Consider the following 26,475-nt stretch of genomic DNA (forward strand, 5'->3'; position numbering starts at 1 on the left):
GTACTGTATGCATTAGGAAGCGGGGTGACGGTGGTAGAGGGAAGACCGGCTGGACAGATTTGCGTTCACGCCTGATCGGCTTCTGGAGAGCGGGGCCGTGTGGGCAGGGGACGGGAGCACCTGGTCTAGCCACAGCATCCCGTCTCGTTTTATTGACAGCCTGATAAGCGGGGCCAAGCCGTGCGGTTTCCAGCACGGATGTCAAGAACCCTGATGCGTTGCACGGTTTCGCAAACTCTTAATGGTGGTTACTCCAAATAAAGGCCCAAACACAGGTAGTTCTGACCGCCCCGTACCTGCGCCGCCCGGACTCTTCCTGAGAGACGCGTGGCACTGCTGTTGTCCATTTACTCTCCGACCTCCTGTTCAAATTGACACAAACGACAGAGGTTGTGACATGTGTCTGCAGGCTTTTAGCCTGTCTTTCTGAAGAGGGAAACTGGGGGCATATTACGGGTTATGGACCAATAATACATCAACTCCGCGCCACTGCCAGTGAAGATTGTAAACTTATCAACATGTGCACATAAAGAAGAAGAAAAACCCGTTTTAGGATCACTTTATAAAACGACTCATGTAAAAGGGAAAGGGATCATTTTCAGGTTGCTATATATACATTGCCCTTCACAAACAATTCTAAAATGTTATTTTATAGCCTCTTCTCCGAACGCCAAGGCATGACAGAGGTGATACCTTCACTAAGCCCTGAACTTGTAGAATAATAAGTAGGTTAATGTGTTGATAAAGGAAAATATTTAAAAAATGGAAATATTTCCACATCGACGGGACATGATTTTCCAACACATAATCATGTTGTTTAATGCATGACCCTCCGATGCTTCCTCCGCCCTCAATTCAACATGCTTCAACTCCTAGATCACCAACAATACTTCAGCTCTATGCGGACTTGTTTTTGTTTACTTGTAGGTCTTTGTGCGGTGTACTGCAAGTCAGCTTTTAGCAAGTACTGTTTTATAATAATAATCTGATCCATGAAAGCTGCGACCCCATAGGCTATACAGGCCTATGGGATTCCATTTCCCATAAATGACTTAATGTGTCCATTAGTAAATGGTGCACTAGTAAATATAAAAGTCCACATTCTAAATTGCCCTACTTCTATTTTGCACATATGTTCCCATTTTAACCTATCAAATAATTTTCTGAAACTTTATGTTAAAATTCCAACCAATATAACATCTAATCAAGTTGCAAATAGATTTAAAATGTTTAAAAATCTAGCCTTTCTTTCAGTCAAAGTTAAAGACAATAAAGATGGTGGGTTGATCGAATTGTGGCGGGTGCATGTGCTCGGTATAGAACTTCCCCCATTCCATGCCTCCGAAGGTGACGTCGGACCGTCGCTCTAGCCAATCACTGCCAAGTTGAGGCTGATGCTAAGGGAAAGTTGGTGGTAAGCGAGGCAGTCTTTTTTCACTCTCATTGACATTTCAACTCCGCGGCGGATCCGAACGTGATCTGGACCCATAACTTTATCTTGATTTGTTCCAGTGACAATTTGGAGGGTGAAGGAGCGAGTGCTGGTATCAGCAGGATATCGGTCAGAGGTCTGCGCCCTCTACAACCTACATCAGGTGAGTTTCACCGCATCAGGTGATTTCTACATCTCACATTTCAATCGGATTCCTTATCACCCTACTGCATGTTTTGAGTGCTTTGCACATCGGAGTTCTTTCTTCGCTTTGGATTGTCAAAATATATAAAAGGATTTCGTTGGCTATGCTGTGTATTCTATCTATACTGTGCGCACCCGAGATGGTAACATCAGTGGTCTGCTTTTTTGTTGTTGCCAAAGCTTACAAACTTTAGAATGCATCTGATGTTTATGAAGGTGTTTGATGGATCCGTGTGGCTATACAGAAGGCTGAGTTTAACGTGGATAATCTCAGTGTTACTGGAGGTAGTGTAAACACAGTTGTGCATGGTCTTTTGATGGGTCATGCGACTGTGCTTTTGCTAGTATCGTAGCGCAGGAGTTGATGACTCGGGTAGCGTGTAATTAGCGATCTTCACTGAGGTAGAAAGTAAGACGCGCTTACACAAGTCTTGTTATAAGCTTTAACGCGCACGGAGCTGGACATCGATATTGACATTTTATATTACTTACACTGCGATTGACGCTTTGTAATTCCAACAGTTTAGTAGGAGTGATATAAACCATCCAAATGATAATTGTGCATATTTCTTAAATGACCAAATAGCCTAACAAACCTACACACATTTTAGCCTGATTATTAGACTACGTTATATAATTATCACGAGTCTACGTTATAGTCTACGTTATAGTCTACGTTATATGCTTACTTTTAGCTCAAGTAAGTTATTTGAAAGTTACCCAATTTAAATAGAAACTTTTGAAGAATAATTAAGGCAAATAAAACGATAATGTAGCTTTAAAATTGTTCACCGTTGTTTGAAAATGAGATAGCCTAAGCTTTAGATCGTTAACTGAAATAGGGTTTTCAAAATATCAGACATGTTCTCGTCTTCAACCGAAGTTATAGGCTTGCTCTTGTGCATTTTATAACATGCAATTTCCATTTCGTTCGAGCTGGTCGTTAATAAGTGGAGTACCGAGCCCTGCGTACCAAGGTCAACCTGCTCGTGTTAGTTGTTATTGGTGACCGCGTTTCTCCAGCTGCCAGGCCGCGGAGGAGCGCTGTGACACCATCACCTCCGAGTAGACCGTCTTCTGCCAGGAGAGGGCTTCACAGTCCATCCACACTCCAGCCTTCTAGCGTCCTCGCGCCACATTCCCTGCCAGACGTCAACCAATGAGCTAAATTAGACAACTGAGATTACGAAATCACCTTGTAGGACTTTTCACTTAAATGCCTCACTCAGTGAAAGTTTGTTATCAAAATTGAAGTGATGAGTTCAAGTCTATAGCTAACTTTACGCAGAGAAAGCAATTGTAATGTTGAGTACAAAGCATCTTAGGCCTACGGCTGGTATTTTCACTAACACAATACTTCCCAAGTCGCTAAAAGAAGTTAGCATATTATATTAATAGAGCAAAATCAATTTTGAATCAAAGTATATTGGTCCAATACGCAGATGTTATCGCGGGTCCAGCGAAATGCTTATAAAATGCTTTTTACGCACACATATATAGGCATACTGTATGTCGTGTTGACATCATTTCCCTTGCAGCCCAGAGCCTATAATGTCCAATTCAGTTCCCTCAGCTTGTAAGATAATTGTTTTGGGATGAGAACAAACCATTATTCAACAACAAACTTTAGGTTGATCCTAAAATGTATTGTACGTATTTGTTTGCAGAATTCAGCTGGTTAGTGTGACGTGCGAAGAGGTAGAGTTATGCCCTGACAGTAAAAGACAGCTGCATTCCCGACGGCACGAGCTCCACGGCACAATATGTCACAAAAAGTACATTTCTGAATATCTTTGAGCCATGCAGAAACCCGAATTAGCCTGGAGTTAATAAAATTGTTGTTGGTTTAAAACAGAATGGTGTGTAGGCCAAATACATTTGTTAACTTGCAAAATATATTTTATAATGAATTATACGTTTTAAAATCTTATTTGGTGGAGTGTCTTCGAAGACATTTCGTTTTGTCGTATTTTCTATGAAATAAAACATACAACGATGTTAAATAATCTTAAAACAAAAATATTAAAAATAATTATTATAACAACACCACATTATTATAGATAGGCTAAGTATGTTATAACAATATATAGCTTAGTCTAAATAATGTTATCTCCAATAATATTAATTCAGTGCAAATGTTAATGCCAATGTAGGCTATATTTGAATGTCATTAGGCAGTAACTATAAAATAATTAATATATTAATTAATATCCCTATTATTATATTTTTCTAATCAAATGTATTTTAACCACCAAGGATAGTTATTAACTTTCGAAAAAATATGAAACAATTGGCAAATGCATTAATTTTCCATTTATTCTACGCTCGTGCAATTTTGTCTGCTTGGCCCAGACTTTGTACTGTAATAGGCCTACAGAAGGAAGGGTCAGTGTCCTGCAAAATCACAGAGAATGTGAAGTCGCTGAATGATGACAGCTCCCTCCCTCTCGTGGAAGACTCGTCCGCCTGCCTGCTCTACAATTAGATAATTATTTAGATGATAAAGCTCTCTCTGTCGGTCCCAATGGCTCAACGGTCCCCATGTCCCTCAAATCTGGAATCTGGATAAATCAATGGAGGCCAGCGCGCCCCTCTCGGCTTTGTTGATGTTTTCTAATAGACCTCCTTCTCTCGCTCGCTCTCTCTCGCATGACGTCAGCCGTGTTCACCCCTCCTCCCTCCTATGATTTTTTTTCTCCAAAGTTTTTAGAGGGGCCTCAAAGACCACTTTGCCTCAGGGGAAAATAGCGACAAGATTAGGATTTCTTTTCAGGTTCTTTGGCATTGCTGCTAATCCGAATTGGGCTAATTGCTAGTCTGTATACAGTTACTCGTTTTACTACATTTTCACACTTACCCCGAAGAAGCTTTCCCTTGATAAATATATATATTTGCACTTCAACGAGCATGATCGTTCAAAAGGAATTATTATTTATTGCTATATTTGATCCGGAACTTTAAGTGAGTCAAGAAAAACTTAACGTTTCGTGAGTAGAAGAATGGAAACAACGCATATAGCACTCGGAGCGGATTTACTTTCCCAAATAAATCAATAATCTATTGGACGTATAGGCTATTGTCTGCAGAGAAAACAACTCGACACACTCATCAGGGATTCTGTCTTTCACTAAAGCGGGTTAGTAGTGAATTTTCGTCAGCTGCAGACTGCTTACAAGGGGATGGCTATTAAATTAGAATTACAATGTGGTGTGGTTACATATAAATGTCACTACTAGCAGTGTCCTTCGTAGAGGCCTATATTTTGCCTGTAAATTAGCATAAATTTGATGTTATTCACTTTTTAATGTTAGATTAGCCTAAGCATATTTAAATTCATATACCAACATAATTCATAGTCGGTTAAAACATTATTCGTTATGATTCGTTGAAAAACAAACATTAGGCTACACTTTCAACAACACGAATCACGATTGTGTGTGCAGGATTTTGCAAAGGTGCATTCATTAAATCAAAATAAATATTGTAATTAAATAGGCTTAACAATGTTGTCATGCATTTAGGTTATAAGTGTTTGCACTGGCACAATGTGTGCGCCTGCTGTAAGTACAACATTTCCATTATATTCTGAAAGTATCAGGTGCAAAGTTTGGCGAATGTGGTGAATGTGGAGAATCTGACCAATATAGTTGATTTGTTTTGCATTGTGCACAGTTCCCACACCGTAAGTTCTTGCAACGACGATTTATGTGAACATGTGTGCTGGCATGTCATGCACGTGGCTGTAGTATAAAACTGTTCTGTTCACCTTTCTGGCTGCACAATCACTTTTAGGTTTATCATAAACTGCCAATTCCTCTATTATCAGAATAAAGTTTCCCTGAACAAGATACTCATTAGACCATCAGGACTAATCTCCATGTACAAACACACAAACACAAACACACGACCCCAAAACAAAGTAAAACACTAGAAACAAAAAAAATAATGTAGTCGAATAGGCCACCAGCTTCAGTGACTAAACACAGTGGAGGAGAAATGGGACAAAATGGTGGGTTAGTTTACAGCTTGTTTGGGAAGAAAGTTCTGGCCGAAGTGTTGTTCTTGTTCCTCACCGCAGGACTCTGGGTGACAGTTTGTGCTGGTCCTCGCGGCTCATTATCTCGCGCGCCCACTGAGGGCCCCATTCAGCCCCCCCCCCCCCTCCCCCTCTTCAGGCAGCCTCGTTTGTCTCCTCATTGAACCCGTAGTTAGGAATGTGATGGTTGTCAGGGAGCCCTCTTTCACCTCCGAGGTAGTTTATTGATGAGCTCTGACTTTTTCACGTCAAAGGAAGTCAAGTGTAGGCCTCCCTCCATTACTTCATTTCATGCTCTGCACTCTCCAAATAAGAGCCCCATCCCATCCCCCTCTCCTCCTCCGTCTCTCCATCTCCCCCTTTTTTGTACCCCAATTTTGCTTTGGGTTGGCTCCACACATCCAAACAGCTCGCATCCCCTCCTCCACCGGCCCTGGTCCTTTGGAATAAGCGACGGGGACTCCCAGCACTGAGACTGGTGCTTCGCAAGCTACGAGTGTAAGCTTCAATACGGGCTCGGAGGGGGTTGCTTTCGGATGCGCTGAGGTGTGTCGTAATGGCCGATAATTAAACCGGCGCAGTTAGGGAGCGTGTGGTCATTGCTGACCAATCATTTGCTTCACTTTATTTACGCCGTCAGGAGTGACGTCGCCTTACCTTGCAAATGCGTCCATAACAATCAGCAGAGCTTGCCTAAAAGCAGGGGCCCTTTACGCATGGCGGGGAACCGTGTGTGTGTCTGTGTGTTTACAATGTCCATGACAGGCTGAGCAGTCAGTGAAGGTGATACCAAACAGTCAACAAAGGCACGTGGGGAAAGTTTGCGTTTGTTTTCAGCGAGTAGGCGACATTAGTGGTAATTTACAAGTGTACTTAATACACAAAGTAAACAGTTTCCCCTTTAAAAGCCACAGCTGTCAATGGGGAGCCCTCCTCAGCTCGTTTGTCATTAGTAGTGGCCCTGCTCACCAAGGGCCAACTCACTATGCACTCCAGGGAGACACTTCACAACCATTGCAAACAGCCATGCAGAGCTGTTGACAGAAACTCAGAAACTATTTGTTTTCATGCAGACTCAAAGTAAATATGAAGTTTGTTCCAAAATTGCATTGGAACAATTAATACGTAAAATAATAGAGGCTGCACGAGAGCAATACGCCTAAAACAGAAGAAAACATTTATCTGTAGGCAATTTCCCACAGAAATAGCATAGCCTGCGATCGACAACGCAAGAACGATTTGAAATCAGCTCCGTGGAAAGAATGATCCATTCATGGAGCTGACTGCTTCAAAATGCGTCCACATCCTCCGTTTTCCCAGCGTCGTGCCCTCGGGTTTAGCTGTAAAACATGCCTGAGATTCCCACCACCACGGAACCAACTCGGCCTCTGCTGAGACCCACCAGGCCTTTGCTTTCTATCCAATGGGGATCTCCGAGGCAATCCAGTTTCTTTGCATAGTAGGGCAGGCAATATTCAGATAGCGAGGGAAAGAGAGAGAGCGAGAGAAAGAGAGAGAAAGAGGGGTATTTGCATGTGTCTGCTGATTAGTGGGTTGGGGAGACTTCTCTCTCGCTCGGCCCCATTTCCCGCTTTGGTGGAGGGGGAAGTGTTTCGGTAGGGTACGATGATGACAGAGGTCGAGGCAACGCACAGAGCACAGCAGACCAGAAACACATACAGTAATACACTTGTACCATCACCAATCAGCATAGGTGTGTTCTCTCTTAGCCTCCAACCCCCTCTTCTTCTCCCATTCTTTCCCTCCCTCCCCTTCTCCCTCTCTCCTTCTCTGCCCCACTCTCTCATTCGCTATCTCGCTCACTCACACGAGCGCACATTCTCGCTCACTCCGCGGTCCTGACATCTGAGTTCACTGTCAATCTCTGTCTCTTTCGCAGGGATATCCCTTCCGTCTCCGCTGAAGATCACTGGAAAACTATTGTTTCCTCTTACTGAAAAACCACCCCAATAAGACTGCCCTGCATTTGTTCTCTTTCTGTGGCACGGAAAACTATTTGACAAGGACTTTTGACAGCGGCGCAGGATGCCTCAAAAAGGTGAGAGTGGATATCTTCCCAGTAAAAAATTGTCTGTGCATTTCAACCCAGTCTGCAACCCTGCAAACATATATAACTTAAAATAGGTTAGATTAAATGCAGAACAATCAATCATTGAAAACGAATATATTATTATTATTGCGCAATATGCATCTCCCAGGCTGCAGACTAGTATCGCTACTAGGTTGGAGTTTGTGTAGCAAGTGTAACCCCTACTAGGCTGCTTATATTGCACTCCTACTCTGGAGTTGTAGAGTGCGATTTGAAGCGGCATTCGGGCTGGCTTTCCTGTTTATTTTATGTGCTCTTTAATGATCGGTTGTGTTGGTGTTTACGGATAGCTTAATGCTTATTTATGACAGCAAAGAGTAGAAAGTCACGTTAGGCCGAGACAGTGATCATCGTGGAGAATGGGGAGCAATGACCCGTTGAGGAATGGTGTCAGTTTGATTCATAGACAGCCGAGTCACCCAAGCGCCTTCTCTGAAATGCTCCAAGTACACAGTGGGCCTATTTATTTTTCCTCTTGTTTGCGTACCAAAGAAAATATACCTCACATTGAACTTTTCTTTTAAGCAAGTGAAGTATTGTGCAGAAATAGTTACAATTATCACTACAGGTATTTAAGCGCGCCTGCGAGTTACTAAAATACTTCAAAACGTTTTAGAATTAGAATACAATAAAACAAAGAATTCATACTAAAAGGCTAAATACATAGCCTATTATAATATCGTCATATTTATGTTTTTATCAACATAGAAAGTATATATGCACAACTCAAACATTTTTAAGATAGCGTCACGTTCACTGATTCTAAATAAATACAGCTGTCAAACGAAAGTAGCTGAAAGTTAGGCCTATATTTCATTAATAGCCTGATCAAAAATGTTATGGTTTAATTTGTGTCGTTAAATTAACATAGACCTACTTCCCCTTACAAAAACGGGCTAATAACCTAGTATTACATTAAAGATAACACTAAGATGCTTAGTGCATGTAAATGCATAGTGCTCACAACTTCCTACCGAGCTATTGTTTGAGATCGTAATGTATTTCTGCATGTGAATGTTGTGAACTCGGGATCCAGCAGCCTGAATAAGCATGTTTAATTAAGACGATTGTTGTTGATTGTTGTTACGGATTAGGTACTACTAAAGGAAAATAAATTCAGATTAGACCCTTGTTAACCTCAGCAACAACCACAGAGTTTTCGACACTAAGTAAATGATTAACTAGGCCGATGGTGTCTATACAGACATGCGGGACACTGCTGGGACGCTGCTGAATCGCAGTTCTCTAAATATTTAGCAGAAATATTGTTTTCAAGGCAGAGAGGAATTGAGGATTATTTTACCATTCGCCACTTCCGGGGTTGTTGTGTGTATTGTTGAGAGATTTATTTTGCATTGGTGGGTTTGTACTTTTACGCAATTAAAATATTGTAATGAATGTGGAGGAATCTAAATGAATGAGTTGAGTGAAAAATAAAATGCATTGTTTTCAAGAGTTGTGTTTAACCACTTTTGGTGTTTTCAGACAGCCTACTTCTAAGAACAGGACTAACGTGAAAAAATATTGGATAAATTTCCTTAACAAAATTATTTCTCCGTTTGCAACACAACAATTGTTACTGTTAACAGTGTTCTGATAAATTGCAAAATGGCATTGGAAACACGTTGTTTTTGCAATAGGCTACTTTCTCCAGAAAGTAGGTACTTGTAAGTCTCTCTTCTCAAGCCAATTCATGTTTCCAAATCCTAGGTTCGGGTGCAGTACACACATGCCCACAACAGGGTTGTTTTTGCGTAAAGAGACTAAATTAAACTTCAGACAATTCCTTCACCGGCCCCCTTTTTAACCGTCCATTTGAATAGGTTCTTTATTGCGTTTGTCTTTTCTGATTGAGCTCCCCACTGAGCTGTTGTATCTTTTACAACCGTCACCAGCTACACCATTACCTCCAGATATTTAGAACAAGAAATTACTTTTCCGTTTCCCAAAACGTAACAAACAAATCCCACATTGGGCTACGGGGACCCGAGGTCGCGGTCATCCGCTGTGCCAGTGAGAAGGTGTTGTGTGTATGGTCCCGGAGGGGGCGGATGCCTTCGGTTCTTTGTATTCTGGAGTTGTTGGTACGTTTAGTGGGAAGATGTGTTGCTAGTTGTGGAGGCCGAGTTGTGCGGCCCCGGGTTTGGGTATGGTGGTAGAAAGGGGTGTATTGTTGGGACTCCGGCAGGCTTTGTATGCCGGCCTCTACCCCCTCCTGGTTGGTACTTTTGCAGAGCATTGAGGCGAGGTAGACAGCGTGTGTCACTGTACACATTGGGCGATAGGGTCTATATTTTTATATAACTAGAAACACCCTCTGTGGCCGTTGCTTTATGTTTAGGCCTGTTTATAAGCCATCAAGTAGAACAAAAAAAACATGTCAAGGAATCAGAAACAGGTGATCAACAAACCATGCACGTGCCAACGAAGAGCGATGGTTTTGCCAACGAATAGCAACCATCGCAACTCGACGTAATTGATTTATTTTACCGTCTTCAATTAGGCCTATTAAAGTGCCAGTTTCTTCGAACTTCAGGCTGCCCAAAATAAATAAATACAGAAATACAGAAATACAAATGCTCTCATATGAATAACACGCCAAATCGACAGTAGCCTATTTATTAATTAAAATTCTAATTCAATAATCATTTTTATTAGGCCTAGGGCTGTACTATTAGTACTAGGGCTGTACTATTAGTACTAGGGCTGTACTATTAGTACTAGGGCTGTACTAATATACTGTTTTGCTTTGTCCTAGGGAGACATTAAGATTGGCTAAATTGTTTTAAGCCGAGAGTCAACTCTTTTTCCAGGCAAGTTTAATGCTAAAATATATATGCAATGGGGATGTGCCAATTCACATGGATTATGGCTATGTGGAATTTATAATTACAGAGCAACATTAAGAATGGTTTGCACCAAAGTATCCGCCCTAATTGCCTTGGAATTCGAAGTAACTAAAAGGGAAAAAATACGAAATATATATATATTTTAAAAGAGAGAACATTTGTGAATTGTAATTCTTAACTTTGAATAGCCATTACATTGCAATTATGCTGATACTAACATTGTTATCATTGTTATTTCCTTATGACGCATAGAATACCACAGCCAAGCCACGTGGGAGTCTGGCGTAGCCTCGATGATGCAGAACAGTAAGTGGATTTGCATATTTTTGTTTTTACACTTTGATACTAACCGCAAGTGGAGATATGAACGCATGCAGCCACAACTACCCTTCTGTCTTTATGGTCCCCTTAACATAACTTACCCATAACATACTCCTTAGCATATTAGCTTTATTTTATTATTTTTTTCCACAGTTTATGATTTGTTTTTAGTTTCAATATTTAAAATTGTGTGTCGCTCTTGATGTTGTTAATTTAGCCGTGTCCTTGTGTTTATATGTAATGCATGTTATATGGCCCCTTCCAGACCGCAGAGTTACTGAACATTGACAGTTAAGAGTCTAATTATATATCCTCCATTCATCTCCACAGATTGTTTTAGTTTTCTGCTATGTGCGAGAGAGAGAGAGGGAGAGAGGGGGAGAGGGGAGAGAGCGAGAGAGTAGAGGGGGTTGGGTTGAAGGGGGAGATTTTTCTTTCTGCTTGAGTTGGTATTAAATAATTGCACAGCCGTCTGCATTAGCTTTAGAGCTGACTGCCAGGCTGCGTACACTATTAGCTGGGGCGGAGAATGGGAAGGGAAAGAAGGACATTGCGTGAAAAAAGGACGAATATTGATTGTCTAATGTAGACTAGTCTCCTCATGAACAGAGCCGGAGTTAGAATGGAGATTCCTTCATTACAATAACAGCAGAGTAGAACTGTACATATTGGCCTAAACTCACGGCAAAAAACAACAACATGATAAAACATGATATTGTCTTGCATGGGCGCCATAAAGGAAAATTGACTGTGTGTTGGCCTATATTGCTTTCTAGTCTGTAGTGTGTTATTACTTGTCTGGATTGTTTATCATAATGGTCCATATGAGTTGCTGACTGGCGAAATGAACTAAACCATAAAGGATGAAAAGTAACGTTATTTTCTCTCTTGTCTTGCTGCTGGACTAGAGGTCTATGACATCTGTGATGAAGGTGTGTGGAATGATTTCCTCTGCTATTCTCCTCACCTTGATGACGTGCCTGTGCTGTAACACCTGCCTATATAGTCACATTTTAACCTGTCTGAATTCAATATACCTATAGCTAGATCACGTGTAGAGCATATTGTTTGTTACCTTGTTGTAGGCCTAGGTTATATTTGCAATGCAAGTAGGGAATGTGATATTGTTCCCTATAAGGGAAATGACAACATACAGAACAAAAGGCTTGAATGTAGGTCAGATTAAGTAGGACAATTGATACAGGAATATTTCATTGAAGACTATTTATTTTGTATCATAGTTTTTTAAACGTCTAAATACATCGTCTATTGAATATAATTTTGAACAACATGGGAAGCCCATTATGCGTCATAGAGGCCATCTTGGCATTACCCAGTGCTCTATGCGCTGACAAATGGCTTAATCACAGATGATGTTTGCTTGCCAGTTCTCCTTTATTGAGATTATGTTTTAAACGAGGTGTCGTTAAAGCTATGTACAGCCCCCTCTGCTCCTGCTTTGCCCCAAATTGATGTTAATGGGATGCTCCCCTGGCTTGGCTTGTGATTTCTGGTGCGAATGGCCGAGGAGATATCATTGGGCCCGGCTCTATGTGTTGTTTAAAGGTCGCCGCGGCCTCGGTGGCTTTTGTGCTAACAACTCCTGGGTGTATATGGAGGGGAGCGTCCAAATTGACACCATATGTTTTCCTATTAGTCGACTAGTAACAGAATACAAGGCGCATAATCAGCGCCAGCGGGCGAGATCGACGCTGCTCGCCGTGGGGAATTGGGCACATGATTAAGACTTAACCTTTGGAGAGCTGAAATGGCATGTGATATCCTTATCTGACGGCTTTATCGATCCTGTGGATGTATATGATGGTTATAAATGTGTTGAGGTGACGGTGCAACCATGTGAACCCACAGCGAACCGCTGTTTGGCGCGGGTAGGCCAATTTGAGAGTAAGACGTCTATTAATTCCACTTAATCCTGGAATTACCAAAGAGCCAGAGGGATGATAATGGATTTGCTATTAATCAGGTCCACGTTGGATAAGGATCATTGCACATAGTAGCCTAAGAGCAGTGTTTAATTATGTTAAACAGATTTATTTTCACTCAAAACATGGCTTTTAATTGGCACAAAACGTGCGTAATGCGTATTGTTCCCATTTATAGCGCACATACAACGTATTCCCAAGCAGATCGCCCACTGATTGCACACAACAGGATTGTAGTGGCTGGGAGGATTTGTTGCCAAATACAAACAAGAGAAAAAAACCGAGATGTCAGATTTAATATGTTGAGAATCCAAGCGCGCCCTCGTTGTTGTGCCCGCGCGTCGCCCCTGGTCACCTTAAAACGAAGCTTCCCTCGAAGGGTAAACGAGTAGCGTCCAATTTTGTCTGAGTGATATCCAAATCCAGACAGAAAGGGTCGTTTTATCGTGCTACTATTTGTCGTGACGATGCGTTTTTCAAAAGCAGAGCAGTGTCATAAAGTGACATGCCTGCCACAAGTGCTCCAACTGATCTTTTCAATTAGCCTTCCCATGCATGATCCGAGGCGACTTCCGCCTATTTCCAGAAATTAAGCTCAAACTTGACGTGCAGCTAGCTTTATTTTAAAGACAAATGTCAGCCAGCCTCATCACATTCCCTCCTCTTCTATATCTGGAGCTTATTTATTGCTAAGGAGCCTCTGCTCCCGGAGTCAATGCAGCAGGCGGCAGCGCAAGAGAAGGCAGCGGAGATCTGGAGCACAGTAAGGCACTCCGGGGAGGCATCTGTCCCACTTGGCTTCAGGTTTGCTGGCTCTTTCCATGCTTTAATCAACCTCCTTATCGACTACAAACCGCCTCTTAATTAAGTGTTTTAAAATACTTATATTTCGATAACATTTATTGAGGTTTGTTATATTTGAGGCTACCTAAATGGTTGTTGGTGTTTTGGTGTGCTTGTGTTGAAGGTACATTGGTGTGTTTGTGTTGAGGGTACATTGGTATGCTTGTGCGTAACAACACATTGGAATAGCGGTGAGGAGGATTGGGGGATTTAATCGAAGTTTGGGGATTTGAAGACGCTGAATTTGGGGTTGGCTTGCTCACTTGGCGAAATAATGCTGGACAACTCGCGTATGACTGAATTCACCTTTGGATAGCCGATTTCACCTTTAAATAGCTGATTTCACCTTTCAATAGCTGTTTTAATCTCAGTTGGATGGGGATGTTTTGGTCCAGATCATTGGATGCTGTTGACACTTGCCGTGCATGTGTTGATTCAAGGATTTTGCATTACAGTGACTATTGTCTAGAGTGCTGATAACAATAGAACAATAAATAACTATTAGATATTCATTTTGGTGATAATTGTACTATTAGACTATCTGCATTTCCTGTTTCATTCTAAGTGTAGCGTTTTGTTCAAGATTAATGCCTCCCCTCAACGTTATTGTTTCACCTTTGCTCTGAAAGCTAACCATCTGAAAGGAAAAGCATTACCTGACTCACTGCTATTTTGTTGTATAACATATTGTTGTGATCATAACCTTGTTGTTACATTGCAACCGTAGCCTATAATTGGGCTCCCCTTTGTCTCTGTCCAGGTCACAGCGGTGTGAACCAGCTGGGCGGTGTGTTTGTTAACGGTAGACCGCTACCGGACACCACCAGGCAGAAAATCGTCGAACTTGCTCATAGTGGCGCGCGGCCGTGCGACATCTCCAGGATTCTGCAGGTGACCAGGGCATTCTTTCTGTCTGGTGCAGGAAACCCTAGCTTTCAGTGTTTTTTATTTTATTTTTTGAAGCTACCACAAAATAAAACATAACAATGGGATTTAGTTTTCCTTACTGTAGCCTTTTTATTCATTTAAAAACGTTTTTCGATAATTGTTGGCTGTAAGAAGGCCAGACAAACGCCTAATTGCTTCTCATTATAATCTATATCCTATTCAGATAACATTAAGGGTAACATATCGTAAGTAGGCCACCACTTTCCCCCCTAAGAATAGTTGCATTTTAGAAAGTGCACACTGTTATCCTATACCATTTAAGGCATATTTTTTTGTTTATAGACCCATGATGACTCAAAAGTCCAAGTGCTGGAAAATGAAAACGTAAGCTTATCATTGTTTGACGTAATCTTCAAAATTTCGCAACTAGTCTTAAATAATGTATGTGAATTGTGTCTATTGTTTTCTATCCAGGTGTCCAACGGGTGCGTGAGTAAGATCCTTGGCAGATACTATGAGACTGGCTCCATAAGACCGAGAGCGATCGGAGGCAGCAAGCCGAGGGTAGCCACTCCAGAGGTGGTGGGGAAGATAGCGCAGTACAAGAGGGAGTGCCCGTCTATTTTCGCCTGGGAGATCCGCGACAGACTGTTGTCGGAGGGGGTCTGCACCAACGACAATATACCCAGTGTAAGTGCAGTGAGTGTAAGTTATGAGCATGATTTTTTTTACCACCTGAAATGATTTCTCAGAGACGGAAAGCATGCATGCATGATTATCAGCCAACCATTTAGTCATGAGATCATGACTGCGTTACATGTGAAAGACATGCATTACGTATTTCCAACAAATGGTTAGCATGAGTTAAACTTGTAGAGACATTCATACATTTCATTATTTATATTTGATTCGTAATTAGCTAATTTTGCACCACATAGGGCCTACATGTAAAATACAATTGACAATTGTTGATGTTTATAACAGGCATATTTTCAATGTTTGGCTAGTTATTAAAATGTATTTTCTCAAATATTATTTGGAAATGCTCTGTTTACATCTTTACTTCCAGCTCACTTGTCAGGATGTGACGTATGTGTGCGCGTGCGTGCATGTGTAAATGTGTGCACCATAGACATTAATAAGGTTTGCACGCTCACAGTGCTCGCATGCCTACACATTATACCGGCGGTGGCGCGCATTTTTCAATCATGGCAGGCGCTAATCAAACCGTTCCGTTTTGTTTGTCTTTCAGGTGTCATCGATAAACAGAGTCCTCCGCAACCTGGCTAGCGAGAAGCAACAGATGGGCGCAGATGGCATGTATGACAAGCTGAGAATGCTCAACGGTCAGACAGGAACTTGGGGGACACGGCCCGGCTGGTACCCCGGAACTTCAGTGCCAGGGCAGCCCAACCAAGGTGAACCTCAGTCACTAATAATTTGACAATGAAGAAACCTATAGATATAATTACATTTGCGCTATTCGTGAAATCATATCATTATCTCACCATTATCCGAATGTAGGCCAATAGATTAATCCATTATTTGTCAATGCATTCCGTTTGACTTTTGGAAGAAGGAGTATTAGGGTTTTTATAAACCAAATTGTTGAAATGACCTAAGGGTCCATGTAAACATTAATATCACACGCGTTTTTATTGTCATAAGAACAATGGATGTAATGCTATATTGTAAATGTTAGGCCTATACCCTGGCCCACAGTATATCTTCGCTTCTTTCATACATGACTAAACGGTCACTTTACGCATGGGTTCTGGCTAGACGAGTATGACGTAACTGATTAGTGAGTAGTGTAACTTTGTAGGTAAACCTTAAGCTAAGTCACAATTACAAATATGTTACGTAATAAACATCTTAAATTATTATTATTTGTATTTAACATTTATTTAACTAGACAACTCAGTGAAGAACAAATTCTTATTTACAGTGATGGCCTACACCGGCCAAACCCGTACGGCGCTGTGCCAATTGTGTGCTGCCCTATGGGACTCCCAATCACGTCCGGTTGTGATCCTGGATTCGAACCAGGCTGTCTGTAGTGACGCCTCTCACACTGAGATGCAGTACCTTAGACCCCTGCGCCACTCGGGGGCCCAAGCCATAGTTGTCAGTGGGTTTTGGGCATTTGCTTATAACAATCAATCATTTAGTATGATTGGATGTCGTTTATGATTGGTCAGCATATCAAGCAGGTATTGTCAACATGTTTTGATGCCTTTGGTGGACAAAATTCCCAATGAATCATTGAGTAGTCGATTAGTGAACGGCCAATTAATCAGCAGTCTCAATGCCCACACTGTCTCCGGTGGGGATATGCGTGACAGAGGCCTGGCCTTTCAGCGGAGGTGTCCGTCCAACAACCCGCATTTCCCTCCTCTCCTGGCAGGGAAAAAAAGCCTGAGGATCCGTGTGCGGGATATCAGTACAAAGGAATGTTTTCCTTCACACGCAAGGATTGGGTATGGGAACGGGCCTGCTATGTGTAATTGCTCATTAGAGAGAGCTTCGTCTCTCGTTATGGTGACATGCAGGAGTGTCTAGTTGAGGGAGACTGATGGAGAAATGTTCCACAGGAGACCACTGGACACGGGATGACAGGCGGAGCGGTTAGCCATGAAAACATGAACGTTACAAAGATAAATGTTTATGTTGTAGTTATTTTTTTGTGCTCTAATAGACTATTGTGAAATACAGAGCCGAAAATAAAATAAAGTCATTGCACCTGCTCAGGGCTGGATATGAGAAACAGTGTTATAATTCGATAAGCATCAAGATATGTTTCTGCACAGAATTTAATTTGCTTTGAACATAAAGGCCTTTTGATTTAGTCTTATGTGGACCTAAACATGATTTTTTCATGTTTATTTTATTTGTATTTTTTTAAATAATGTACAATAAACTATTGGCTTACTTCCAGAACTAGACATAGTTATTCACTATGTTTACACTCTGTTTGATTTAATGTCATTATTGATACTAATAATATTAGGCTATTAATAATAACAATATCAATATATCATTAATATATATATATACTTAATAACATTAATATATAATAACAATATTATTAATAATAATAACAATAGGCCTAATAATAATAATACATTTTTATAAGTATTTTAATGCAATATTTTTAGGCCCTTAATGCAATATTGCTTTTCAGTTTCTTCGATTGAAAATGAAATGACAGAGGCATTTACATCAAATTTAATTGGTAATTGTTTCCAGGAGTTCATTTCAGGAGGCCCATAAGGTCTAAACCATACGGAAAGGGTAGGTCTCTGAGGAGAACGAAATATGGTCCCTGTCAAACAACAGCTACGCAACAGTGCTAAAATAATGGTTACAAGGAGTGTGACAGGGCTTGAAAGGAGACCACTCTATCTAGAGAGGCGGAATAAAACTCTGTGGCAATTAATTGTTTTTTCTCTTTCTCTCATTTCGTTCTGATATGATACTAAATCCCGTCTGTAGAATTTAGACCACTCACTTTCTCTTTCAGTTTAATCGGTTTCTTTAGTATTTTTGATCCAGTCTCTGTTGGCTAAAAGGTGCCGTTATCTATTTCGGCTGTTTCTCCGTGCCACTGCCCGAGACACAGGGATACCAAAGAATGAGTTTATTTCCCAGCGCTTTTTTAAAAGAAAACAAATCCCAAACCTAGCGTCAGTGGGTCTGGCGGAGGGATAAATAGGCCGCACATTCACTCCTTTTTGTGGATTATCCTTCGAGAAGAAAGACAAAGCGCTGAGTGGACGGAAACAGGCTGTATGAAGAAAAAAGTGAATTTATTTCAAAACGATTAAGATATTTTAAAAATAAATATTTTAATAGTCATAATCTTATTAACACATTAATGTTAACCGAAAACAAATTCAGGCAATTATCATTATGTGCTATAATTTAGCACATGCTAGATGTCTGTGGTAGTATGTCTAATTCATGGGCTATTTAGTCTAGGCTACCACAATGTTATTGTCCTAAACCTAAAATATGACAGGTGCCTTATGGTGAATTTGCTTACATAACATGCAATGTCATGGTCATTTTGTGCGTATTTAAACTGTTGTTATGCAAATAATATTACAACAAATGTTTTATGGAATCTCCCAGGGGGAAACTAGCCAATGGTACCGGTCTGTTTTGGTAACATTCCACTCCTTGTACTCCGTGTCGTATGCCAAAGATGTTTAGCGTGGCTGGAGTGGAAAGAGTGGAATGATAGCTACAAAGACTGGTACCCAGGCTAGTGGAAACATTCGATCCTATACATTTGTTTAAACAGGCCTATGGATATGTTAGAGAAGAGTAGCCTGTCGTGACTCCAGTGTAAGTACTGTGTCATGTCCGAGACTACCCAAGCTGGTAAACTCAGAACATTTGCTGTATGCAGGTGCACCTCACGAAACGACTGGTCAAACAGCTTCACACACATAAAAACCGACATTCTCAAAAAGCAGCCCTTAATTGCTTCATTTCATATTATCTTCTCGAAGGGATAATGATGTGCAAAACCAAGACAGGCATTAGTCAATATGCCTACCACGGACAACCAGGAGCCGTGAAGAGATAGGTCCTATTCAGCTTGTACAGGGGGTTGCATGCTCTCTCCTCACTCATTTGTTTCCAATTTAAGATATCCATTTTGACTGGCGTTTAGCTGGCCGGGGGACGTGATTAATGATGCTAGTGGATAAGGGTTAACACACTGAACTCAAAGCTCTGTTGACCGGGATCCTCGTGCGCACAATAGTTCACCAAAGCACAGAGAGAATCCTTTTGTCACCTCGTCCGATTGAGCTGCTCCATTTTCCTCTGGTGATATTCTGCCCACGAAGAGTTCGCTGTAGCCAGCCCTCGCTGTGTGCACGGAGTTTAATGGTTTCCCTTACCCCGAACGGCATTGTTTCATTGTGAAAAGCACCTCCTTCTATTCAAGTATTGGTGGTCACCTCAATGGCTATACGAAAGCCCATATGGGGACGGCCATTGAGGCATCGCAACGTTCCTAAAAGGGGGAGAGAGTTTGGGCCTGAAAGGAGTTCGCCACATCTAGTCACATTTCTCTTAACCCTTTGAGCACATGTGCCATTGTTGAGAGGTGATAAAGGATCTAAGTTCACGCAGCATTGCTGAGCAATGGTCTTTTTCCCACAATATTTTACAAATAACTAGTCGGTCTTTTATGGCTATTGATGTCTCTGAAAACAAGCAGAGATCAATATGTTAGCTAGATCATTCATTCGTCATCATTCAATGTCCATCCTCAGTCGGTGTTATGCCAACTAGGCCTACAATGACAGCTTTTCGTTATTCTTCTAACAGGTTGCTTTTAACGGGAACATACATAAGTATAATAGAACTATATAAATGTATTCCCTATGGGCTATTGCGAGGATGACATGTTATTTTTCGCAGTTTACTTTCAGAACTATAAAATTAAATAAACAATATATTCACGCATGCTTTTTGGAGATGTAGTAGGCAGGCCAATTCATATTTGTTCATTGATTTATTTACAGATGGCTGCCAGCCACAGGACGGTGCAGGAGAGAACACCAACTCCATCAGTTCGAATGGGGAGGATTCTGACGAGACGCAGATGCGACTCCAACTAAAGAGAAAACTACAGAGAAACCGCACGTCGTTCACCCAAGAGCAGATTGAAGCACTGGAAAAAGGTGCATTTGAATTTACAAGAAATTCATATTTTAATGTAACGTCTAATTGAACGAATAGCAACATTCACCCCAGTAGCTTACACATAATTCAATTACAACAATATGTTTCATAGCCCATACTAAAGATACGTTTTCATATCGTATTCCAGAATTTGAAAGGACTCATTATCCTGACGTTTTCGCGAGGGAAAGACTGGCAGCGAAAATAGATCTGCCTGAAGCAAGAATACAGGTGAGCGGACACCTTTTGAAATATGCATTGCACTGCATTCCATTAACATTTTGCTGCTTGGTTCTGAAAAAGACACAAGAATCCATGAAGAGCCTACATACCGACTAATGTATGATTGACGTACTGTGCAGGTGTGGTTCTCAAACAGAAGAGCGAAGTGGAGGCGGGAGGAGAAGCTCCGGAACCAGCGTCGTCAGGCCAGCAACTCCTCCAGTCACATCCCCATCAGCAGCAGCTTCAGCACCAGCGTCTACCAGCCCATGCCTCAGCCCACCACACCAGGTAAGCACGACACTCATATAACATTCCATCCATCCACAGTAGGACACTTGTCAATATTAGGAATATTTCAGTAGGTCCACCACTCATTTCAATGCCAGACAACTTAATTAAAGACTAAAATAGGTATAAGGGATATTTTTCTTTGATATAAAGTTGAGTTGAATAATAACTCATCATCTGCTTCAAATGACAGTTGATGAAATAATTTTTGCTGATTTAGGCTACTTTCAATGGTTCATTGGTTAATCATGCATGTAAGCAATGAAAAACAAAATCCCCTGAGCTACCTGTCAAGGAGGGCGTGGCTTTACTCACACTATGCTCCCTATCTGCCATCACTGAATGTCTGAACTAAAACAGATTTGAACCAAACATTTCTCCCCTTCTTCCTCAGTGTCCTTCACATCTGGGTCTATGTTGGGCAGACCTGACACGGCCCTCACCAACACGTACAGCGCCCTGCCTCCCATGCCCAGCTTCACCATGGCCAACAACCTGCCTATGCAAGTAAGTCCACAGCCAGGTACTAACTAACCCTGACCCTGTTCTGTCTTCGTTAACTGTGTCAACAAATGTCTAGGTCGTGTTCTCGTCTCAAATGTGCAAATAGTACAGTTAAAATTGTATTTCAAAAGCCAAATACCATTATCGCCAAGCTAGTTGTAGTCAACCTTCGTAGGTACAATGATTATGTTCTCTTCTAATCCTAAAAACAGGTTGAGGAGAAATCAAACTGTAGTCATAAACATTTCTAAATGCCTAAAGGAATATAATAGCCTGCATCCCTAGCTGGGCATTGCTGTAAGGACTGACTGACTGCTGAGCTGAAGAGGGTATATAGTTGGCTAAGCTAATATATAAACGTTATTCTCTCCCTATCTATAGCCCAGCCAGACCTATTCCTGCATGCTGCCTACCAGTCCGTCTGTGAATGGGCGGAGCTACGACACATATACGCCCCCTCATATGCAGGCACATATGAACAGCCAATCAATGACCACTTCTGGTACCACCTCAACAGGTAGGCAGAAAGTCCATTGTTTCCGAAACACGTTTGGCCATTAGCGAAAATGAACAAATCACGTTTAGTCTCTTAGCTAACTAACCATCTGCCACCCAACCTTTAAATAGGGGAGGCTGCATAGCCATACACACATTCTCTTTCTTAATTCATGCTCTACATTTCCCCATAATCCGCCATTTTCTTTTTTCTCTTTGATCAGACTACAGACACATACTGTACCTCTACGTTACGCACCATCTCCTGACATTCTAATCTTAGTGCATGAACGCACCCCATTCCATTCCAGCTCAACGTCATAATGTCATTTAAACCACTCTAGACGGAGGTTTTAGTTCCAACCCATTACGTTGCTGTGGAGGGCCATATATACTGGTCATTGTCATGAAGGGTTAATGGACCATTGACACATTTCCTCTAAGCTAAATCGCTAATTCATTTGATTCATTTTCTGTTGTACTCTCTGCGAGGCCTAAATCAATCTAGCTAACTTATTACTGATGTCCTGAAGTGTTAAACAATGTGATTCATAAAGCTACTGTTCTGTGTTCTAAACTTCTTATCGCTGAATACTCAAAGGCTTAGTCCTCTGTGCTTAAAGGCCCAGTGCAGTCAAACATGTGATTTACTGTGTTTTATATATATATTTACACACTATGTTGGTATAATACTGTGAAATTGGGAAAATTATGACAATGTCCTTTTCGTGTAAAAACTGTTTGATTAGACCGCCTGAAATTCCAACCTGTTTTTGTGGGATGGAGTTTTGTCCTGCCTGGTGACATCACCAGGCAGTAAATGAGTTAATAGACCAATAAGAAAGACAGTTCCTAACCTCTTTCCCAGACAGTCCTAGAAACATTCTTGCTTGAGAAATTGCTATTTTTGTTTCTTTTTGAACACTGTAATTGAAAACAACCACCGTAAATGACTTCACTGTTACACAGAAAAGTATTTGATATTGAGATAAAAATGACTGAATTATACCTTTAAGCTTTCTAATGACCTATCCTCTATGGCTGTGGGCTCTGTGCTAAAGCATTCATCAACTCGGATGCATGCTATGTGCTACGGCACTTACCTCTCAATGTCCTATTTTGCGTAATGGTTAGTCTCTCAACATGATGGTAATTTCTCAGGCTAAAGAAATGTTGAACTCAAGCTCTCCTTACCAAACACAGTACAGTACAGAGACACTGGGCCGTTTGGACTGATATGTGTCTCTCTTCCCTCTCTCCTCAGGACTCATCTCTCCTGGAGTGTCTGTCCCTGTCCAAGTCCCAGGCGGCGAGCCTGACATGTCTCAGTACTGGTCAAGACTACAATAGAGAGAAGAGCTACTTCTCCCTGTAACTGTTCACCCACCGCCCTCCGCTGGGAGCTCACACACACATGGAGAGAAGTGGAGGAGAGAGAGAGACTCTGGGAGTGCCCTAGGACTACAGGGTGTGGTTGTTTCCACTGGGACCGTGTGTTGTTCTGTAGTCTTGGCACATATGAGGAAGACAAAACGTGGACCTCTGTAAAGTGCCCGGTGTTTAACATTTTCATGGAACAAAGACTTCATTTTTTTTTCTCACTTTTCAAGTAATTGTTTCTTTTTTTTTGTCTGTCTCTTGTGTTTGTATATGGCCGTGTGTATGTTATGATGAAAAACCCAGATCAAGTACTGATAGATGGACTGCTAGAAAACCATGTTGGTCTTGTGTTTGTTTTTGAGGTAAAGGAGAACCCAAGAGATTTCTGCCATTACTATTTTTTTATCTGCTTACATCGAGACTTTCTACCAGACTTTGCACGGTCTGTGGACTCATGCGAAACTGTTGCATATCACCCGAGAGGAGAGCTGTGGGGAATAGACTCAGTGTGTTTATTAAACCTATTTATTGGTCATACTCCTTCAAAATGGACGTCAGCAGAGGAGGACCTCCAGTCAATCCACCCACCTCAGCCTTGGGTCTTTGACTCCTGCAATATCACACAAACTGTATAGGCCTGGATATTTCACTGTGGTCACAGACGACCACATTATCACAGGAATTGTACAGACAACCACCATTAACAGTTTGCAAGGACAGTGGGACATTCAAGACTTGTTCATGGACTTCTGCTGTGGTGGATGGATTGATTCTAGGTTCAAGACTTGTTCATGGACTTCTGCTGTGGTGGATGGATTGATTCTAGGTTCAAGACTTGTTCATGGACCTCTGCTGTGGTGGATGGATTGATTAACGGTCCAAGTGAAGAGCTATAGATGCAGAGGAGCTGTGGAGTAAAACAGTTGAATCGCTAAATGGTAGACTGTGTCTTCGATATAATCCAATTTGTTCATGTCAAATTGTAAGTATGTCTTCCCTAGAAATCAAAAGATTTCTACAATAAAAGTACATTTACATTTTTATCCCCCCAAGAATATTCTATAAATGTTTTCTACACATTTTCATGCATCATAAAAATACATTTCTTTAGGTCAGGTACAATTAGTCTCTTAGGTATAGTTGTATTATAGTGTCCTATTGTCAAATCATTTTGTGCAACTAGAAAGATTTAATTCCTATAATTATGATTAAACATGCTTGACAAAGTTTGAAACATAAGTGTTTGGCAGTTGTTTACAAGTACATATCAGATTTAATCATTGTTGATTGTAAAACAGACCAAAGCCTTTGTATTTCATCTATTACACAATGTTTTTTGTTGTTGAAGATATTAGTCTTGTGTTGCATCATTTTGTAAACATTTGATGTTCTATTACAGTGACCTAGAGTATGTTAGACTGCGGACTAATCGAGCAGTCCTTATTTATAATTGAAGACCATGGGTGACTGTGGACTAATCGAGCAGTCCTTATTTATAATTGAAGACCATGGGTGACTGCGGACTAATCGAGCAGTCCTTATTTATAATTGAAGACCATGGGTGACTGCGGACTAATCGAGCAGTCCTTATTTATAATTGAAGACCATGGGTGACTGCGGACTAATCGAGCAGTCCTTATTTATAATTGAAGACCATGGGTGACTGCGGACTAATCGAGCAGTCCTTATTTATAATTGAAGACCATGGGTGACTGCGGACTAATCGAGCAGTCCTTATTTATAATTGAAGACCATGGGTGACTGCGGACTAATCGAGCAGTCCTTATTTATAATTGAAGACCATGGGTGACTGTGGACTAATCGAGCAGTCCTTATTTATAATTGAAAACCATGGGTGACTGTGGACTAATCGAGCAGTCCTTATTTGTAATTGAAGACCATGGGTGACTGCGGACTAATCGAGCAGTCCTTATTTATAATTGAAGACCATGGGTGACTGCGGACTAATCGAGCAGTCCTTATTTATAATTGAAGACCATGGGTGACTGCGGACTAATCGAGCAGTCCTTATTTATAATTGAAGACCATGGGTGACTGCGGACTAATCGAGCATTCCTTATTTATAATTGAAGACCATGGGTGACTGCGGACTAATCGAGCAGTCCTTATTTATAATTGAAGACCATGGGTGACTGCGGACTAATCGAGCAGTCCTTATTTATAATTGAAGACCATGGGTGACTGTGGACTAATCGAGCAGTCCTTATTTATAATTGAAGACCATGGGTGACTGTGGACTAATCGAGCAGTCCTTATTTATAATTGAAGACCATGGGTGACTGTGGACTAATCGAGCAGTCCTTATTTATAATTGAAGACGTGTGGTGTTTTCTAGCGTCGTCTGTCATGCTTTTTTGAGTTCTGCGTTGTTTTTCAAATATGTGTACATAGAACGTGGACACGTATACAGGGTCTACGTCTGAGAAATGCTTTTGAGATGAAACGTCTAAACTGTCTCTTAAATATTTCAATTTAATTTTATTTAAAATGGAGCTTTCTAAATGTATTTTGTGAAAACTATAAAAAAAAACAATTTTGTACAGTAAATATAGTGAAAGCTTTTTTCGTGTTATTAATTATTTAGCCAACATCAAAAACGATGCACCAGGTGAGAATAGCTACACAACATATTACCACAGCCCGTTTTGAATGGTACAAAGCGTATTTGTTGTACCACTCAACTACAAATGAGTTGATAGAGAATTTCCATACAAACAAACCAAAGTGGGGCCAGTTCCAACCTGATATGTCTTCCAAACAGCCCAGCCCTATCCTATGTGATGCATGGCCCTCACCGGCTACACACAGACCACCCAGTTTAACAACACGCAACAATGGAAAAGGTCACTCAATTCAACACCCCTTGTTTTGATAGAGTTGCAACAATGGTAGGGAAAAGGAGGGATACAGAGAGGAGGAGAGGGAGAGAGGGAGGAAAACTAGGAATACTCAGAGTGAGGCAGAGGAGAGATTGTTATGGCAGAATGAGTTATTTTGCTTCACTTGCTGCCACAGCAGGGGGTTGTGTGTGACTGTGTGTTGAGAGGGAATAGCTGGAGGGGGAGGGGGACCTGGAGAGAGCTAGGTCAGGTATCACCTGGGAGTTATTGTTGGGTTGTGTTTGCTCTAACACTAACAGGACATGCAGGTGCTCTATTTGTCGCAGGAAATTAAACTTGTGTATTCAAGTTTTAAAAGGCTTTTCAAGTTTGTAATTTCCACTGTAAAAAGTC

The 26,475-nt window shown here is 41.2% G+C and overlaps 1 protein-coding gene across 14 annotated transcripts; it reads left to right on the top strand.

Moving 5' to 3' along the window:
• The first annotated feature begins 1,429 nt into the window (after positions 1–1,429).
• Positions 1,430–25,803, top strand: LOC110526726 (paired box protein Pax-6). Of its 14 annotated transcripts, XM_036981315.1 has the most exons (15): positions 1,431–1,595; positions 7,573–7,731; positions 10,541–10,595; positions 10,884–10,937; positions 11,861–11,884; positions 14,499–14,629; positions 14,969–15,010; positions 15,101–15,331; positions 15,879–16,044; positions 20,170–20,328; positions 20,478–20,560; positions 20,692–20,842; positions 21,237–21,349; positions 21,728–21,863; positions 23,106–25,803. In XM_036981315.1, exons 4-15 carry the CDS (start codon positions 10,925–10,927, stop codon positions 23,189–23,191), a joined length of 1,335 nt encoding a protein of 444 aa, XP_036837210.1. In that variant the 5' UTR covers positions 1,431–1,595; positions 7,573–7,731; positions 10,541–10,595; positions 10,884–10,924; the 3' UTR covers positions 23,192–25,803. The 14 variants fall into 14 exon arrangements, with proteins under 14 accessions (XP_036837215.1, XP_036837210.1, XP_036837213.1 ...); XM_036981318.1 differs by lacking the exon at positions 11,861–11,884; XM_036981308.1 differs by lacking the exon at positions 10,541–10,595.
• The last annotated feature ends 672 nt before the right edge of the window (positions 25,804–26,475 follow it).

This window comes from Oncorhynchus mykiss, chromosome 6 (genome assembly GCF_013265735.2).
Source record: "Oncorhynchus mykiss isolate Arlee chromosome 6, USDA_OmykA_1.1, whole genome shotgun sequence".
Lineage (NCBI taxonomy): Eukaryota > Metazoa > Chordata > Actinopteri > Salmoniformes > Salmonidae > Oncorhynchus > Oncorhynchus mykiss.

What these genes read in the sequence shown, in the direction of transcription:
- LOC110526726 (XM_036981308.1), top strand. An exon ending in GATTGAAGCACTGGAAAAAG is followed by an intron (nt 20,329 to 20,477) that starts GTGCATTTGAAT and finishes ATCGTATTCCAG; the next exon opens with AATTTGAAAGGACTCATTAT. An exon ending in TTCTGGTACCACCTCAACAG is followed by an intron (nt 21,864 to 23,105) that starts GTAGGCAGAAAG and finishes CTCTCTCCTCAG; the next exon opens with GACTCATCTCTCCTGGAGTG.